Raw genomic sequence first — 20062 nt, forward strand, 5'->3', positions numbered from 1 at the left:
TCCATGAGGTACCTCAAACTCTTGTGGTCCGTGTAAAGAGTACATCGGACCCTACAGAGGTAATGTCGCCAAATCTTGAGGGCAAACACCACTGCTCCTAAATCTAAATCGTGCGTTGGATAGTTAGCCTCGTGAGGCTTCAACTGTCTCGAGGCATAAGCTATCACATGACCTCGCTGCATCAGCACTGCTCCCACGCCTGTGATCGATGCATCACAGTAGACTACAAAGTCATCTACACCTTCTGGCAGAGTGAGAATCAGTGCCTCGCACAATCGTTGTCTGAGCGTCTCAAAGGCTGCCTGCTGCTCAGGTCCCTAGCGAAAAACCACCGACTTCTTGGTCAGTCGGGTCAACGGAACTGCAATCTTGGAGAAGTCCAGGATAAATCTCCTGTGATACCCTGCCAGACCCAGGAAACTCCGAATCTCAGATGGAGACCTCGGAATCTCCCACTACATCACGACCTCTATCTTGGCCGGATCGAGCAGAATACCCTTCTGATTGACAAGATGTCCGAGGAACTGCACCTCGCGCAACCAGAACTCACACTTGGAGAACTTCGCATACAGTGTCTCCTTCCTCAGTGTCTCAAGCACCTCCCTCAGGTGCTTCTCATGTTGCTCCTAAGTCTTGGAGTAAACCAAGATGTCATCAATGAATACTATTACAGACCGATCCAACATCAGCCTGCACACACGGTTCATGAGGTCCATGAACGCGGCTGGGGCATTGGTGAGCCCAAACGGCATCACCACAAACTCAATGTCCATAGCAAGTCCTAAAAGTTGTCTTCTGCACGTCATCATCCCTGACTCGCATATGGTGATATCCTGACCGTAGATCAATCTTGGAGAACCAAGGTGCCCCCTGCAGCTGATCAAACAAATCATTTATCCTCGGAAGTAGGTAACGGTTATTCAGCGTTACCTTGTTCAGCTCCCGGTAATCGATACACATGCAATGTGACCTGTCCTTCTTCTTCACAAAAAGGATCGGGGATCCCCATGGTGGACTACTCGGCCTAATGAAACCCTTGTCTAGCAGCTCCTACAGCTGCGTAGACAACTCCTGCATCTCAGGAGGAGCCAACCGATATGGTGCCTTGGCTATCGGAGTCGCACCAGGGACCTAGTCAATCCGAAACTCAACCTGTCTCTCCGGAGGTATCCCAGGTAAATCCTTTGGGAATACGTCCGGGTACTCTCGCACTACCGGTACATCATCCACCGTCGCTTTACCCTTATCCCGGGTATCCATAACATAAGCGACGTATCCTGCACAACCCTGCTGAATGTGGCGCCTCGCTCTCGCTGCTGAACAGAAAGTCAGTCCGCGTTGTGGCCTCTCGCCCTGGATCACTAACTCTCCCCCACTAGGAGTGCGAACCCTAACCAGCTGCTGCTCGTAGTTTATCACTGCCCCATTAGGGCTCAACCAATCCATACCCACTATAACCTTATTCCCTCGCAGGGGAATAGGAACCAGATCTACTGAAAACAGCTGATCAAATAACTGAAGTGTACATCCTCGGTGAACCCTCGTGACCCTGACGGTCCTATCATATGCTATCTCTACATTCAGTGGACAACCCAACTCCCCCGGAGCTCCTATAAACCGTCTGCTGAGCGTCAGAGACACAAAAGATCGGGTGGCACTCGAATCGAACAGTACTAAAGCTGATATATCGTTCACGAGGAACGATCCTATAATAAAACATGCAAACATAAGCAACAAACAATATCAATAAAGAGATGAGAGAAAGATACATACCCGTCACCACGTCAGGAGCTGCTCATGCCTCCTCTGCAGTAAGTTGAAAAGCCCAGCTCCATGCCGTAGGCGCCTCATCCCGGCCCTGACGGCCATCTATAATCCTCAACGTGGCAGGAGAAGGCGCTGCCACCTTCCCTGCTGCTGCTAAACTCAGGCACTGGGACTGCTTGTGTCCCCTCTGATTGCACTGAAAGCAAATCAGATCTGATGCTGTCGTGGTGGTGGTAGTGGCTGTGCAATCCCAACTCATATGACCAGTTCAGCCACACTTGTAGCAGGCCGAACTCCCCGCCTTGCACGTTCCCTCGTGCATCGTGCTGCAATTACCACAACGGCCGTGGCTCTGCTGGCTCCGAGATCCGTGATCTGATACCTTGGGCTTCTTGCCCGAACTCCCTGACTAAACCCCCTCTGGTTTCCTCTTCCTCTCCATCTCTAAATCCAACTCCCTCTCTCGAGCCCTATCAATCATGTCCTCCAGTGTCTTGCAGCTGGAGCGGCTCACAAACTGTCTAATGTCACTCCTCAGCATCTCATGGTATCTGGCTTTCTTCATCTCTTTGTCCGCCACATACTGCGGAACAAGTAGGGCTCTCTCTCTCTCTCTCTAAACTTGGCGGTAATCTCCGCCACTGTCTCCGTTGTCTGCTAGAGATCCTGTAACTCCATAGAAAGCTACTGCACCTCAATAATAGGTGCGAACTCGACCCTGAACCTGGTCGTGAAGTCAGCCCAGGTCATCGCATCCAACACTGCGTCATCACCAATGGCTCTCCCAACCTCCTCCCACGAGTCACGTGCCCTGTCCTTTAGAAGACAGGACGCAAGCCTAACCTTGTCCCCCTCGGGACATCTGCTGTGGCGGAATGTGTTGGTGAAATCCGCCAACCATCTGGTACTCGCAATGGGGTCCCGAGCCCCATGGTAGTCGGGAGCTCCGTAAGCTTTGAACTCCCTGAAAGTCAATGTGCGCGATCCCATCATGGCCGCTATCTCAGTGCGGAATGCGCTCAGCTTCTCATCCAGAAGCTCTAAGATACCCTCCTTGACCGATCCAAAAATCACAGGAGTCTGGTCTAGTATGCTGCGCGTAATCTCCGAAGAGATGAACTCCCTGGTCTGCTCATCTACCTGCTCGGATCCAGAGCCTGAACCTAATCCATCTCCTGAAGTGCCCGCCGGCCTAGGACGTAGAACCACCATACTGAAAATACACCATAATAAACGTTAGAATACTCATCAAATCTCAAGGGATCTAACATGCTACAAGTTTCTTGGATTCATCTCAGCTTTTCTTGATTCGAGTACGGATCCTCTGCTTTCAGTAGTACGGGCCCATACTACCTTCCACATCTATCCGTACTTTCCTCAAGAACTGTCTCGACTCCACCAAGTCCCCTCTACTACTACTACTACTGATCTTACACTAAACTCTTCCTAGGCTTGCCCTAGGGTAATCACCAACCCACTCTCCGCCATCAGCTGCATAAGAAGTCTCTGCTACCTCCCCCCTAACTAGCTTGTGAATACTATTACATATCACTAAGACTAGATAATTCTTTGAATGAGAGATCCTGCCCTACAACGGTTGGACTCAAACAAGAGTTGCGCAATAGAGCTAGACCTAACCTTCTGAAATTATTTAATCCTCGCAATATGTAACGTAACATATTCATTTACTAGTTAGTGAACGATAACTAAGACTCCTAAAAGCACAAAGCAAGCAGCATTCGAGCATTGGGTAAACATAATCAAGCATATCTCTTTCAGACTATCCCTGACTGATCTGTACTAGCATGCAGTTCATAAAGCTGAGATACATATAACAGACACATAAGGCATCCTTCCTAGATCCTTAGTCCTAAACTAGCATGCAATTTTTCATAAAGTTGATACACATATGATAGGCACATAAAGCATCCTTCCTAGATCCTTAGTCCGAATCTAGCATGTTGTTCTCATAAAGCTGATAATCACAACATAACATAAACTTGCATGGGTATTTTGGAAGTACTTACTTGAGCTCGGCTGATCGCATGCACCACACCTTTTTCTCTTTTCAAAATTCTTTTCTTTTTCTCGAAGTTCTTTTTATAAAAACGATTTTCTTTTGAAAATTTCCATACCAATTCTTTAGTTTGAGTTCAGACACACCCGAGAGTGTGCCCAAATCCCTCAAACCAAGGCTCTGATACCAACTTGAAACAACCCAAAAATACAGTCCAAAAATTTCGTTTTGAAAATTATTATAAAACCATAAACCATCCATAATCATAGAGAAAAACCATGTATCATGTATGCCAAAACATCATATCAAATATTGTGACAAAAACATGTGATAAAATATCAGAGTAATCTCCCAGGCCAGAAAGACTATGGTGTGTGCCATCCTATCAACCCGAGTCCTTCCCCTTGCTAGCTGAAGTACCTGAAAACAAAACTGAAACTGTAAGCACGAAGCTTAGTGAGCTCCCCTAAACTACCACATACCATACACATAACATATATCAAATATCATAACTCTGGGACTAATCTCAACTGCATCGGGACGAACCCGACATCAGACTCCTGCCCGGCATCAGGCTCACCCCGGCATCAGACTACGTCTGGCATCGGCTCACCCCGACATCGGGCTTACCCCGACACATACATAACATAACATATATCATAAACATATAACAAAACATATAAACTGCATCGGGCTTACCCCTGCATCGGGCCGAAGCCCGAAACACATAACTGATAACATATAAATTAACATGCATCGGCCTTGCCCCGTCATCGGGCTTACCCCGGAACACATAACATAGAACAGATAAGCTAGCATAAATCAGGCTTGCCCCAAAACACATAACACATAACATGCATGAATCAAAAAGAAATCAAGCATACATATACTCTTCTCGGGACAACCCCGACATCGGACTGAAGTCTGAAACTACTAACATTTAAACGGGCCGACATTATGGCCTTAGACCCGTTTCTATTGGAGAGAAACTCACCTCTCAATCTGGCAGCTGAAAACTCATGCTAGGTAACTCTGTCTGCTGCTCCAACTACACTCCGACTATTATGACCAAATAAACACTTAGTCAAAAACTGAGAATCCCACTACGGGCAAAATGACCATTTTACCCCTGCTCTAACTTTGGGCCATATCCAAGACCCAATTCCAACTAATCCTTATAAATCCACTCATGGCCCACTAAGGCCCACTAATGGCCCAATTTTCTAAATTCGGCCCAACTTCTCAAATGGGCTTTTCCTCACAAGCCTTAGCAAGTCCTTAGCCCCTTGACTGACTTCTAAAGGCCCATCTCGGCCCAATTACTACTATATCCAAGGCCTGGCCCAAACCGAGGCCCAATAACATAAAGCCCACTGTCTGAGCATACGCTTAGCGTACCCTTTTGTACGCTGCACGTACTGCTTGAATGGCTTGTACGCTGCGCGTATTGGCGTGTACGCCCATCATACTCTCCTGTTAAGCAATTTTCTCCAAAACTGCTTAATCCCTTAAGGCACTACGTCCAAACTACAGATCTGAGTCCAATACTTCATCCTAACCCATAAAGTCGATCACTTGATGGCTTGCAACCCACCAAATGTCCCCAACTCTAAAAATAGCAATAAACTTCCATGGAAATGGCTAGATCTCATGCATGGCTACATAAAAGTTTCAAAGCTTGCAACTTTACTGCTTAAGGGACACTTTGAGCTTCAAGGGTGGCAACCCTAAGCTCAAAAACGAAGTTGCATGAACAAGATCCATTCTTTGGACCTAAAAATGTCCAAAGCTTCAAAACCCTAGATCTAAGCTTCTAAGAGGAAAGGTAGGAGCTTTATACCTCCTTTGGGTGCCAAAAGATGAACTTGTTCTAGATCCTTGAGCTCAAGATACTCAAGTGCTTCTCCTCCAACTTCTCTTCACTTCTTCCAAGCCTTTCTTTAGAAAAATGAACTCAAAAAGGTCAAGCACACACCAAAATGGAGTATGAGACGAACTAGGGTTCTCTAAGGGCGAGGGACTGGTGAGGAGGCTAGAGGGGAGGCTATAATGGGGTATTTATATGTCTTAAACTATAAAAATTAGGGTTTGGCATCTGCCCGCGTATGCTGGGCGTACCTCTTGGTACGCTACGCGTACGTCCCCAAGTCCCTCGAATCCAATGTGCCACTACGCCTCGCATACGCCAGGTTACGCCTAGCGTACGGCTTATGGGCAGCCCAACTTCTTGGCCCATTTTTGCTAAGGTCCACCCTTAAAGGTCCATTGTCCAAGTGTTAGCCTAAAGCTAATATTAATTTACATAATCTAAATGATACCTCGAGAGACGGATGTCACACTACTAAAACTTTCGTTTATATTACCCCTGTTAAAAAGTAATATATTTTTACTTACAATCATTATAGCCATGTGTTCTTTATATATGTATGTATGAATGTTTTTTTTATATAATCATAAGTAAAAATATATTACTTTTTAAAGGGATTAATCTAATCAAAAATTGTAGTAGACTCAAATACGAACGGGTGAATATAAAGATCGTCATATATGAACAAGATCTAAGCAACCAAGTAGCCGAGGCTGCGATGACCATAAGCACCAACAGCCCCGAACACCTTATTAGTGATTGTCTTATGTATGATGTCGTAGGAAATACCTATAGAAACTGGTCATGAGTACTGAATATGTACAAAAACAACAAAGACTTACGCATGAAGTGGGATGTGGCATGGTACGTAGAGCGGTGCTTGACTTGCAGGAAAGTCAAGGTCGGGCATCAACGACCTCACAGGAAGATGCAACCGTTGGAGATTCCCGTATGGAAATGGGAAGACATCACTATGGATTTCATCATAAAGCTTCAGAGGAATGTACGCATAGTGGATTCGATTGACCAAGAGCGCGCATTTTATTCCGATTCAGTAGAGTATTTCTGCAGAGAAGTTGGCTGAGATTTATATTCAGGAGATTGTGACACGTCAAGGGTGCCGGTATCCATGGTTTTGATGGGTTTTCTACAAACAATCCTATGTGTGCATGTAACCCTAGATACAGATCTATGTTTTCACTATTAGTTATACAACATTATGAACACAAAAGAAACCTAACATGCTCCTAGGTAATTTCAAAAATCATTTAGGAGAATGGAATACATACCTCTTGTTGTTATGTTGTAATAACAACTTGTATCTTGAATCTTCTTGTCTTTGAAAGCAAGTACCACAAGTGTAGTACCTCTAATGGATCACAAACACCAAGAGCAAATGGAGAGGCAAGAGAGAGAGAAAGGGGACGTATGAAATTCGGCTCTATGAACCCTAGGTATCAAGTGGCCAAATTTCTTATGCCAAGGGATCTTTATATAGATGTAGGAATTAGGGTTTCAGTCCTTATCCTTATCTGGTTGCTTAGCCACCAAGCATCGCAAAGGATAACCCTAGAAACCTTATCATGGATGAATTTTAAGGCCTTATCCCCTTGAATTCGTCCACCCTATCATATAGGGCATCCTTTGCCCTACTTTGCAACTATCACATAATTACAGTTCAGTCCCCCTAGTTCAATTAACTTCTTTTGATCACAAAATTAATTCTTAATTAATTCTCGACCAATGTTAACTAAATAAATATGATTTATCTTTTAATATATTATTCATATAATATATTAATAAACCATAATAACCTCTTTCTCTATTATTTCTCCAGTCAAGTTGCTTTGGCGAAGGCAACCCAAAAGGACCATGCACAACCGGGTCAAGTACTTACCAAATATGGTTACGGGCTTAGACACTAATCCAACAGTCTCCCACTTGGATAAGTCTAGTAACTATAAATGCAAGTACAATCCCATTAGCAATCGTAGCTCTCAAAGACGCTGTCGAACTCTGATCTTATCAGTAACCTGTCCTTTAGATAAGGGATCATATATTCCTCCATTCTAGATATCGTATGAACTGAGACATGGATTTTAATCATAATCTCTGTTCATGTGTTTTTTCCTGATTTTCGATTTATGACGACTGACAACAGACTACAGTTGAACACATCAACTTAGTCCCGGCTTGGCCAAGCGCTTAGGGTGTCATCACTAAATCATCGAGGGGCCCACGGATATCGCTTTTATCCCACTTTGGGTAAAAGGAACGGATAAACTTTGACTCAATGCTCGCTTGTACTCACTCACCGAATCACACACAACAATACATTTTATAACACCAAGTTACTGGTGCGTTTACATGTTGTCAATGTGTAACCGACTCGCAAGATACAACTCACACATCTCGGTTTCAAGAATATAAGATATTACCGTCTCACCAATCACTCGTGATAAAATCCATGAAGCGATCCAAGTGAGTGTGGGTTTAATCCAATACTCTAATCTTATAGCAGCACTCATGAACTCTGCAGCAAACTTGTGCTATATCTAAACGCTTTAGTCAATATACAGACGGATTCATGACAGTCTTCTTTCATACTTACTTCCAAAGTATGAGCGACTGTGGAGGGTTTGAATAAACTTATTATTCGGGAAGTCAAAATATGCAAAGTGAAACACAAGAATAATACTAATCCCATATGGCCCCAAACTTTTGAGTATAAATAAGACACCTTTTATTTAATCACCACATTGATTACTCATTATTTGTTGTTTCGGTTAATCAACTTCTTACTTGAATCACAACAACAGTTGTCCCATGCACTTAGCATGCACACTATGTTTTCCTATGGTCCTAACTTTGTAAAATAGATCAAATGAACACATTTCCAATGATGCTCATTTCACAGTTCCTAATCCTAATCAATTAGTGTAAGAATACAAAATTCTCGCCACTACTAGAATATGTTAGATTCTAACATTTTATGCAACAGTCCTTTCGTAATGTCATGGCACAAAAGTCACCAAGACTCGGCCAATGAAATTACAAAGTGCTCTATAGGAGATTGTTACACGAAAATCCCATAGATGTGAAGTCTCACATTCAAATTACATTCCTTTGAACATCCTTCTTGCATAAAAGTTTCTAACCTAGACATAAATTCTTAACGTTCAACTCCTAATATGGAAACATTTCCATATTTGCCATATGACAATTCATTCTAAATAGAATCTTGTTTATTCATAATAATGTAAATATGGTCCATCCATTAGTATACTTCCAACTGCTCACAAGCAACCAATCCTTGGCGAACCTTAGATTGTCCTTGACAGTTGTTTAATTATTTTAGTCAAATCTGGTTCTAGTCCCTTTTCCCTCTTAATGCCCTAGACATTTGGAAAATTAAGACTAATTCCTTGACAAAGAGTCAAATGAAGGACTAGAAGAACTAGTACATAATGTTGTGAACTAGTCAAATCCACCACAAAGAACAATAACATTATTCGTCATGATTTACTAAAAGTATAGTAAAGGTGATTATACTTAAAAGATTAAGTGTAATTCTAAATCATTGAAAAGTTTCAATGAATGGCAGAACGAATAAGTAGAATCAATGAAGGCATAAATATAAAAGGTTTCTCCAATCTAAGAAGAAGGGAATGGGTTGAGACAGGTCCTGTTTGTTGGTTTGGGGGAATGGGTTGAGGCAGGTCCTGATTCGTGCTGTAGGCCAAGATACCCAGGGCGGTCCGGATAGACCACACCCCTGGAGGGCATGTTGGTTAGATTGAAGGCCCGACGAGCGGTCCGGATAGACTGAAGGCCCCAAGGAGGGCGGTCCATACGTGCCGAGGGCTCTAAGAGCGGTCCAGATAGACTGAGGACCGGGAGGCGGTCCAGTCAGACTGATGGCTCATTATGCATGCTGTTTGCTTGTTTATTTATACGACATGGTTATATCTGTATGGCATTGGTATTTTGGGGGTAACTCACTAAGCCTTCGAGCTTACATTTATCGATTATTGTTTTAGGTACTTCTGATGATCGCGTTAAGGCGAAGGTGTGATCGTGTACCTCCTTATATTTTCATGATTTGATTCTGGGGATACTCTGATGTCTAAACTATTTTGAAAAAAAATTGTAATAACTTAATGGTTTTAAATGTTTTAAAAAGTTTTAAATTGGCTTGAAGTTTATGGGTGTTACATAATATGGGTCTTAATGGATTAAGATGGTTGTTGGGTCCCATTTAGACATGCAAATGCATAAAGGTGTCAACTATATGCATTAAGAGCTTTATTTTAAGGTTCTCTGACGTTTGGGTGCAAAGTGCTTAAGTGGTTAAGCAATAACATAAGTTTTGGAATAAGTCAGTTTAAGCCCCGTGTAACTGACCGTACGCCCAACGTACTAAGTTCTGGTCACAATCTAGATTCGTTGAGTACACCCATTGTACTAAGCGTACGCCCTGCATACAACACTCAGCTGGGCTTTGGACTTGTGTTTTTGGGCTTCACATCGTTCGGCCTCGGATTGGGCCACTTCTTTGGACTTTGTTGATTTGGGCCTTTTTGGGACATCTGAAATCAAGCTTTTTGGACTAAGGAAATTATTGGGATTTAGGATAAGGCGTATATGGGGCTTATGGCCCAATTTGGAAAATTGGGCCATAAGTGGACCTTTGTGGATCTATTTGTTTTGGGCCTTTTTGGTTTATGGATTTGGGCCTCAGTTTTGGTTCAAGCTAGGCTAGGGGTAAAATGGTCATTTTACCCCAAGTATGAATTATGGGCCATAGATTGGAACCCAAGTGTTAATTGGGTGTTATTTTGTACTGATAGCCGGGGAGTCGTCAGGGCAGCAACTAGAGATTTCTTTCAGTGAGCTTCAGCATTCGAGGTGAGTTTCCTCACTGGGTTTAGCGGGTCTAAGGCACCAATTCGGCCCTTATTGATTATGTTAGGATGCTAGGAGTCTGTGTGACCCTTGCATGTGTTATGAGTTGTTATGTATATCGGGCGGGGCTCCATGCCTGACGTGAGGACTGGAACATATGCTAGTGTTTATGATCATTATACATGTTAGCATGATTATGTGATATACATTGTATGTGTATAGCAGGCGAGGCCCAGTGACAGGCGAGGCCTTAGAACAACAGATTTGTATACCGAGCGGGGCTCGATGCCGGGCGAGGCGCGATGTCGGGCGGGGGCCCAGTATATGATTTATTATGTATGGTATGGGGTAGTTTGGGGAATTCACTAAGCTTCGTGCTTTAGGTTTTCAGTTTATGTTTCAGGTACTTCCAGTGGTAAGGGGAAGAGCTCGGGGTGACTGCATTGCACACACCACATGGATACCGCATTTGATATTTCACTCTGATTTTATGATATTTGATACACTTGTTTTATTTGGGATGTATGGATAATGATTGGAATACTATTTTACTTGATTTAAAAATGAAAATTTTGGACTATATTTTTGGGACGTTACAAATAATCTAACCAAACTTGCAAAAATGACTCTGATACCAATCGTTGGGTTTTTATTCAAAAATAGTCCAATTATAGTCTAAAATTTGATGTAATTATCAATGTAAACATTTTTGTTTTGAATAAACTAAAACCATTTTATACCTACCAAGGATCATTTTGCAAGAACTTAGAAAGATTAAACATAACCAAAGAAGAAGAAAGTATAACAACCTTTGAAGACTTTGGTTCCTTTTGGCAATTAGGAAGTTGATGAAGATGACTTTAAAACTCCAAGTAGAAGTTCTCTATAATGTATCCACCAAGCAAGCTTTGAACCACCAAAATATGCTAGTAAACACTTGTTAATAAGTTGTTCTTAAGCTTTAAGACTTATACCAAATAAGTGCTTAAAGAGAAGGAACTTTAAATCCTTCATTTCTAGCATCAAAATGGAAGAAAAAAGAAGAGAGGGATTGCATCCCAATTCTTAAAATTGGTTGCCATTTTATGGAGAAATAAGTGAACAAAAAACTAGTCAAAACTCATCTCATAAGCCTTTCTTTTATACCAGCACTTAGTACAAAAGGTGGACATAAAATAATAGAAGCATGTAGTTTTCTTACAAGCATGGCATGAGGTAATAAACAAATCAAAAGACATGTCTAACACCATCATTTCATATAAGTTAAAGGAGACAAAAATGAAATGCTCTTTACTTTATTCAACTAACGAGTTACGTATCTTAACTTGAGTGACCAAAAAGTTGTACATAGCATTTAAATACATACCTTATGTATATTAAGCTAGTTTTGTTCTTTTTTTTAATTATTTTCTGGAAACAATAATTCCCAATATGTTGGTAAAATATTATTTTCATAAAAATAATGTTTTTTTAATTAAATACAAGTGTTGATATATTTATTAATAATCAAATTATACAAATAAATAATCAATTAGTGGTAATTTGCTATAAGGTGTGACCCTATAGGATCATATGTTATTAGCAATATGATTTTATAATGATTCTTGGGCATACAAGATCTTTCATAAGCCTGTGTCTATGGATCGAATTCAGATATGTTCGTCACCGACGATGACGAAACCGTCGACGTCTGTGGGTTGAGTTTCTAGACGAAGCCGTCTTCGAGTACAAGACCGAGTTTCCAAAAGAAGCCGCCAACGTCATCGACTCTTTTTCTTTGCCAAAAAAATGAAGACGCTGGGGGTACAAGATCGACACTGTGAAGGTGAAGTCGCCGGAACTCCACCCTTTGCATCACAGACCTAAAATCCAGATCGATGAAGATGGTGGCGTTGTTCTTTTGTATCTCCAAATCCTGCTACACTTTTAGAACACCACCAATTGGAAAATTCGGCTCACCACCTACCATCGAGGTTCTCTCAAAATTTGAAGAGCTAGGGTTTGCAGCATCGTCACCCTCGACTGTCGTCTTTATCGAGTTACGACGTCGGCACCCTCAACCATTTTCTTCGTCAAGTTGCAGATCGGAGCTAGGGTTTGCAGCGACGCTAGTAGTGGTTATCTTTGACGAACGAAAATGGAGGATTTTCTTTTCTTCCGACCGGTGGTGGTGGTGGAATTTTTTTTTGGTGAAAATCAGAAGGAAGATGACGCATTCCGACTAGTGGTGCTTGTTGTTCATATCTTTCCAAGAGGTGGTAGTTGATGTGGTTATTCTTTCTTGAAAATCAGAAGGGGGAGAGAAGAAGATATGGGAAGGGTAAGAAGGGGTAGGGTAGTATTTTATTTTTGTGTTTTTTAATTGTTGTAATACAAGGAAAAGGAAAACACAAAACAAGAATGGCAAATTCGTCAATTTAAGTATTTTTTTTAAATGGACTAGACTCTCAACAAAGTCAAAGTTTTGGACCGATGGTGTTAGTCCTAAACTTTTTGGACCAAAGTAGTAATTTTAACAAACGGCATGACCATTTTTGAATTTTTATCTTTTATTGTTGATCACTTGATACCATGTTGACCAGAAAGCAACTAATGGAAATTCCTACGGGTTTAAATTAAATTATAGACTATCTAACCATTTTGGTTGAATTTGGTTTTATATAATGATTTTAGTAATATATGGGGAGAGAATGCGTTATAAGGTCGCTACCACAAAACACTTGGATGATGAATGGTCGCTCTGAAGTAACAATATACTGCATATGTACCGTTTAATTATCAAATCTCAAATCCTAAGCAGTATTATTGTATTATAATTCTTCTCCAAAGACAACTCTTATATATATATATATATATATATATATATATATATATATATATATATATATATATATATATATATATATATATATATATATATATATATATATATATATATATATTTTATTATTAGTTTGATTCCCGGTATTGCATCTATTTTATGTCCTGCGAAAGTAAAATAAACAAGAAATAGCATCATGTGCAGTAGTGGGATTTAAATCTTGCAGCACTTGATTCTACAGCGGTTTTCAAATTTATTAAACCATAGGCAATAATGGTTGGGACTTCTATAGAAACTCGGTTCTCCTTATATAGAACCACAAAGTTTCTTTTCCATAACCACACATAATCATAAATAAACAAAACCAATGTCTTCTTCATGGAAAGAACTAGAAAAATTTCGAATTCCTCTTGAAGAAATCAGCATGGCCACAAAACAATTCAATCCAGAAAATCAAATTGGCAATGGTGGATTTGGGACCGTATACAAAGGTAAACTCTCAGAAAAATGGGCAAAAGGTGATGTAGCCTTCAAATGTCTTGATCGGCAGAGTTATCAAGGAAGCCACGAGTTCTATAATGAAGTCATGATAGTTTCCAGGTTCAAAGATTCTAACATCATTTCTTTCATTGGTTATTGTGATGAAGACAACAAGATGATTATAGTTTATGAATATGCTAACCAAGGAAGCCTTGATTCTCATCTTGTACGCCCAGATTTGAAGCGTAGATTAACATGGGCAAAACGGTTAAATATTTGCTTAGGGGCAGCAACCGGACTCACGAACCTTCACTCTAATCTCCAGAATCAAGAAACTGTAATTCACAGAGATGTGAAGAGTGCAAATATATTGTTAGATGAAGATCTGAATGCAAAAATTTGTGATTTTGGTTTGTCAAAATTTGGTCCAAAAGATTCTACATATACACAAATCTTTACAAGGCCTGCTGGAACAAACTTTTACATAGATCCTTATTACAACGCAACACATCGGCTCTCGGGAAAAGCAGACGTGTACTCATTTGGAGTGGTTTTGTTTGAAATGTTGAGGGGGACTTTGGCTTATCTTGCATTGCCTGATGAAGATAATAAGAATGAATATCTGATTGGCCAAGTGTGGAGACTCTATGACAAACATCCGAAGAAGTTAATTGATCCCTTTTTAAGCAGTGGCATTGATGAAAAGTCTTTTGAAAAATTCAAAGAAGTTGCATTTGATTGCATTCAGGTTGATGCTGAAAATCGCCCTTCGATGAGTGTGGTCATGCAGAAGCTTCAATTAGCGGTGAAATTTCATGTAAGTCTTTACATCTAATACTTTTAAGGAAATCTACTTTCATATACAAGAATAAAAAAATCTCTATTTATATTTCATATAATATGATAAACTACGAAATCATTCTTATCAACTGCGTTTTATTCAGAAATTTGAATGTCATATCAGTTTAATTAATTTTTATTCCTTTGTGTTTTCTCACATTATTTTACAGAAATACTAACCAAAAAATTGTTTGTTACAGTCATGAATTTCGTTTGTACACCATGGAAATATACTCTAATTGTAAAAATTTCAACAACTTTACTGTATAGTTATAATTCTATACAACTGAAGTTACAACACTAGTCACTGGGGAGAAATGATAATATGTGATTCTGTCTTTTGATAGCTCCATTTGTATCTATTCTCAGCACATATGATATCTGTAGATGGTTACAGATGATTACTTTTTACTTAATTATGATTCTAATCTAGTCAAATTTTCTGATGACTTCTCTATTTTTAGCCAAAATTTAGGACATAGCCCAAAATAGCCATCAAAACTGTAAGTTATTGAAATGGTCTAGTGTTTTGCTTAATGGGTCTTTGGTTTCGGCACTAATACTTAAGGATTTTTTTTTTTTCATAATTTACTATGAAACCGTAGACAATTTTATGGTCTACGGTTTCCTCTGAATGGTGTACTGTTTCCCAAACCGTAGACCTTAAAATAACAACATTGCATTTATATTACATTGTATACAGGTTACAAATAAAAAAAATTACGAAAACCGTAGGTACATAAGAAACCTATGGTATACAAGCAATTAATGCACGTTTTGTGCATTGAACGCTTGTAAACCATAGGTTTCGTACGAACCTACAATTTTATTTTTATTTTTCGTTTTTTTCTAAAAAAACACATCTATTGAATCTCCTACTAAACAAGAAAAACAAAAAATACAGTTCAAGATTTAGAGACACATTTGGTTGTTCTCTGAAGGGTCCATTGAGAGATAATTTTAAACTTCAAACAAACACAAAATGAGCAAAACTGAAAATTACAACTTTATATATTGTGGGCCAACAGGCCCTGAAAGAGTAGACGGCCCACCAAACAGTAGCCCATTGCCCCCGAAGAGTAGTCAACCGAGAGTTGACCGTAGTCAATGCTTTTTAAAGAGTGTCTAATCTAATAGTCGATCGTGATTAGAGCATCCACAGTAAACCAAAATGTGTATTGTATCTTCAACAATAGGAAAGCTTTTCCACAGTGTGTTTGTGTGTGGCTGTGTTTCTGCATGTGAAAATAGCAGAGATGTATTGTTCTTTGCGTGTGCTTCTTATAGCTGATATTGGGTTTATAACTTGATTCACTAGTAAAGATTCATTAATGGTATAGTATTGTTTTCATTTGCCCAATTTAATCATTAAATCTTGCTGACCCATTTGACTAACCCTGGTGCATTTTTATTTTTTTTTAAATTTTCTCAGAAGGAGAAGAAGAAGAATTCTGCTGTTGTGACTACTGAAGCAGTGGTGAAATTCCTACAAATCCACAAATTATACCCTGAGTTACGACCTTACGAAGATCAAATTGAATATAGAATGAACACATTTTTCAAACAGAAGATGCTCATTGAAGAGCATGAATGCCATCTTGAAGAATTTGCACAAGGTAGTAATATGAAATTCGAAACTCATCATGTGCATGAAACTTGGCATGTAGTTTACTAGAAGTTATTTTATCCTAGTAAAATCTCTAAACTACCTTAATCTAACCAAAATAGGAGGAATCTACCATTAATTAGTGTTGCATTTGTTTCATATCATCTTTTGCATTTACCTCTCACCACATCTTTTGCCCACAAAATGAATATATGAACACAGAAAGAACATAGAATTATCATGTAACAAAATCAAAATTATCATGTACGAATTCAATATGAACATAGAAAGAACACTACTCAGTGACCAATTCATCACAAAATTAGAAAAAAATATATCTTTGCAAAAATGTTGTTTCCTGGATTGATACACCACTGGCTAATGATATATATATATTACGTCTTTCTACAATCACTATATGCCTTAGGTTATTTGAAATTTGGGCTTAATAGAGAACAAGGGGGCATTGTCTATCGTGAATGGGCACCAGCTGCGGCGTATGTTCTTCACCTAATATTTCCATACATTTGCTTTTGTTGAAGTTCGTTTGTTCAAATTTCTGATTAGGGTTTTTGCTTTATACGTGATCAGGGAGGCATATCTGTTTGGAGACTTTAATGGGTGGAATAGATGGAGCCACAAGATGGAAAGACATATGTTTGGAGTATGGAGCATCAAAATTCCTGATGTCAATGGGGTTTCAGTCATTCCTCATAATACAAAGGTTAAATTCACATTCAAGCACCATCAGAACGGAGGTTGGATTGACCGGGTGCCAGCTTGGATTAACTTCACAAAACCTGCTTCCACTTCTGGTTTGGACGGCGTTTACAGGGACCCACAGGACCCAGGAAGGTATATGACTATGAGACGACAGATTTTAAAATATGATTAATACACAAAACAATACACTTTTTGATTTGATATGAGATGTTTTAGAGTATCCATAATTCATAGAGTAAATTACACGAATGGTCCTTATGGTTTGGGTAATTTGTGCGTTTGGTCCCTAACTTATTTTTTTAACTAGGAAGGTTCATACTATTTGTTTTTGTTACGCGTTTGGTCACTACTGTTTGTTTTTATTATGCACTTGGTCTTTGTCTTATCTAAAAAGACTATTATTTAAATAGGGAAAAACAATGAGGTAGATAAGGTAAGATGAGGAGGTGGGGTTGGGGTGTGTTTATTTAAATAAATTAAAAAAATCTAGGGAAAAATTGTCTTTTTAGGTAAGATAGGGACCAAACGCGTTACAAAAACAAACAATAAGACCTTCCGAGTTAAAGAAGAAGTTAAAGACCAAATGTACAAATTACCCTAAGCCATAGGGACCAATCGTGTAATTTACTCTAATTCATAGTAATAGAATGATTGAATGGTATGGAATGCCTAAGTCTCATTGAATGAATTAAACTCAATCATAAGAGTAGGATCATGTCTTGTTTAAATTCAATACATATTGAGTTTAATGACTTTGAACTTTCTAATTAACTTTTTAATTAATATTGAATGATTAACAAATAAACAATTTTTTCTAGTATGTTTCATTGAACTTTTGTATAGCATGGAGCAAAAGTTATGTAGAGATAAAAATAATAAAGCTGTATAAAAATAAAATTATGATGTCCATAAACTCTATAAAACTGAATGCAATTTTTAGATCTCGGTTTATGTAATTGGTAATCTTCCAAGTAGGTATGAATTTGAAAACAGTCGTCCATCAAAACCCAACGCAAGCCACATATATACAGTTCATTTTGGGATGAGTAGTAGTTTAGAACCCGGAGTGAAGTCATACCGAGAACCCAGAGTGAAGTCATACAGAGAATTTGCAGACAATATTTTACCTCGGGTTAAGGACAACAAATATAACACCATCCTAATGAAGGGGGTAATGGAGCATTCTCATTACGGATCATTCGGCTACTATGTTACCAACTTTTTTGCTGTGAGTAGTATCTCAGGAACACCAGAAGACCTAAAATACTTAATAGATAAAGCACATGGATTTGGTTTACGTGTTTTGATGGATGTTGTTCATAGCCATGTAAGTTCGGATGATGTATACGGGCTCTATGGATTTCATGTTGGCCAAGCCACACAGGACTCTTACTTCCAGAATTCATGCCATGATGATCGTAGGTTTTTCAATTATTCGAATTGGGAGGTTCTTCGTTTCCTTTTATCTAATTTGAGGTGGTGGCTTGAGGAGTTCATGTTTGATGGCTTTCGCTTCCATGGGATAACCTCCATGTTATATCATCACCATGGAATCGAGTTTGCATTTACGGGAAAGTACAATGAGTACTTCGGTGATTCGATAAATGTTGATGCTATAGTTTATATGATGCTTGCAAATTTTTTGATTCATAAGTTATTGCCTGATGCAACTGTGATTGCTGATGATGTTTCGGGAATGCCTGGTCTTTGTGTGCCTGTGGAGGAGGGTGGGATCGGGTTTGATTTTGGGTAGTTGTGACCATTTCGGATGAATGGAAGGTAGAAATGAGGCTCAAGGTATTGATTTTCATATAGTAACTTTGATTTAATAGTTGTAATAAGTGATCATTAAGTTTCTGGATTGGATATGATTCACGAAAATATAGGTGATTGCGCTATAGAATATAAATCTTATTTTTTGCTGCTGTTCTCTTTTTCCATAAGATTGGTTGAAGATTGTTTAAATTTCCATAAAAGTCATTTTAATTATATTTTTAGTTTCTTTTATGAAAGGCATCCTCTATTTGTTAACTTTCCACAAACGCAATCAGAAAATTATTAACCTTCCATAAAAATTCAGAAAATCCATTTCAGATTTATCAATTTTTCATAAAAACTGTTGTCGAAAATTTGAAATTATCTTTTATAGAAATTTAAAATTATGAAATGGCTTTCACTAAAAAGGAAGTCAATAATGGCTTTTCAATTTGGGAAAATGACTTAAAAAGGTAACCAAGTTTCAAAAATGTACAAAAAATACCATTTTTTTTTGTATACAAAATACCATTTTACCGGCTATTGTAGGTTACCCGGTTTCCAAATGTTCAAAAAATATCATTGTTGTTTTTTTAGTACAAAAAATACCATTAATGTTATTATTTGTACACAGAATACTAACAAAGTGCATATGTGTTCAACTAAAGCATTGTGGTAACCAGGTACTTCAGGTAAATGGGAAAATGACTTAAAAGTGTAACGAAGTTTTCAAAATGTTTAAAAAATACCACACTTTTTGTTAATTGTGTTGTTGTCGGATTATGTAGAACACAATCACCGGAGATCATGAACCGTCATATCAGTTCGCAACAATTGTGCAAATTTCTTTCATTCATTCACTTGATCGTTCTTATGGTAACAAGAGAGTAAGTGGGTAATAACATTAGTTAAACATTCTTGCTTCCCGATCATATTATATGCCTCAAACCTAAAACATATATACGTTATATAGATGCACATATTATACATCACGGTTAGCCGTTTATTAGTGTTGCAGCACAAGAGAGAAACAAACGAGTGTGACGTTATGTCATGAGAATTCCTAAATATGGATTTAGATACAAACTGATCGAGTGATGGAATGAAAGATAGTACACAACTAGTGTGAACTGGTACGACGGTGACTAATCTCCGATGACTGTGTTCTATATAATCCGGAAACAACGAAGTTAACAAAAGGTTCTCTGAAAAAACAACAATGGTTTTTTTTTTGAACATTTTGGAAATTTCAATGGTATTTTTTATACTAAAAAAATAATG

General features: G+C 38.8%; 1 protein-coding gene across 1 annotated transcript; it reads left to right on the top strand.

The window, feature by feature from the left end:
- The first annotated feature begins 13730 nt into the window (after window positions 1-13730).
- LOC145107369 (1,4-alpha-glucan-branching enzyme-like) lies at window positions 13731-18944 on the top strand. The gene is made up of 5 exons (XM_079044242.1): window positions 13731-14674; window positions 16130-16313; window positions 16731-16800; window positions 16895-17158; window positions 18002-18944. The coding sequence occupies exons 1-5, from the start codon at window positions 13745-13747 to the stop codon at window positions 18777-18779; spliced, it is 2226 nt and encodes a 741-aa protein (XP_078900368.1). The 5' UTR covers window positions 13731-13744; the 3' UTR covers window positions 18780-18944.
- Window positions 18945-20062: the final 1118 nt, after the last annotated feature.

This window comes from Lactuca virosa, chromosome 1 (assembly GCF_052849685.1).
Source record: "Lactuca virosa cultivar CGN04683 chromosome 1, Lactuca_virosa_CGN04683_v6, whole genome shotgun sequence".
NCBI classification, from domain to species: Eukaryota; Viridiplantae; Streptophyta; class Magnoliopsida; order Asterales; family Asteraceae; genus Lactuca; species Lactuca virosa.

Bases quoted from the DNA above. Each gene is read 5' to 3' on its own strand.
- LOC145107369 (XM_079044242.1), top strand. From the start codon at position 13,745: ATGTCTTCTTCATGGAAAGAACTAGAAAAATTTCGAATTCCTCTTGAA. The intron at 16,314-16,730 runs GTAGTAATATGA...TATATGCCTTAG, and splicing joins TCTTGAAGAATTTGCACAAG to GTTATTTGAAATTTGGGCTT. The intron at 16,801-16,894 runs GTATGTTCTTCA...ATACGTGATCAG, and splicing joins GAATGGGCACCAGCTGCGGC to GGAGGCATATCTGTTTGGAG.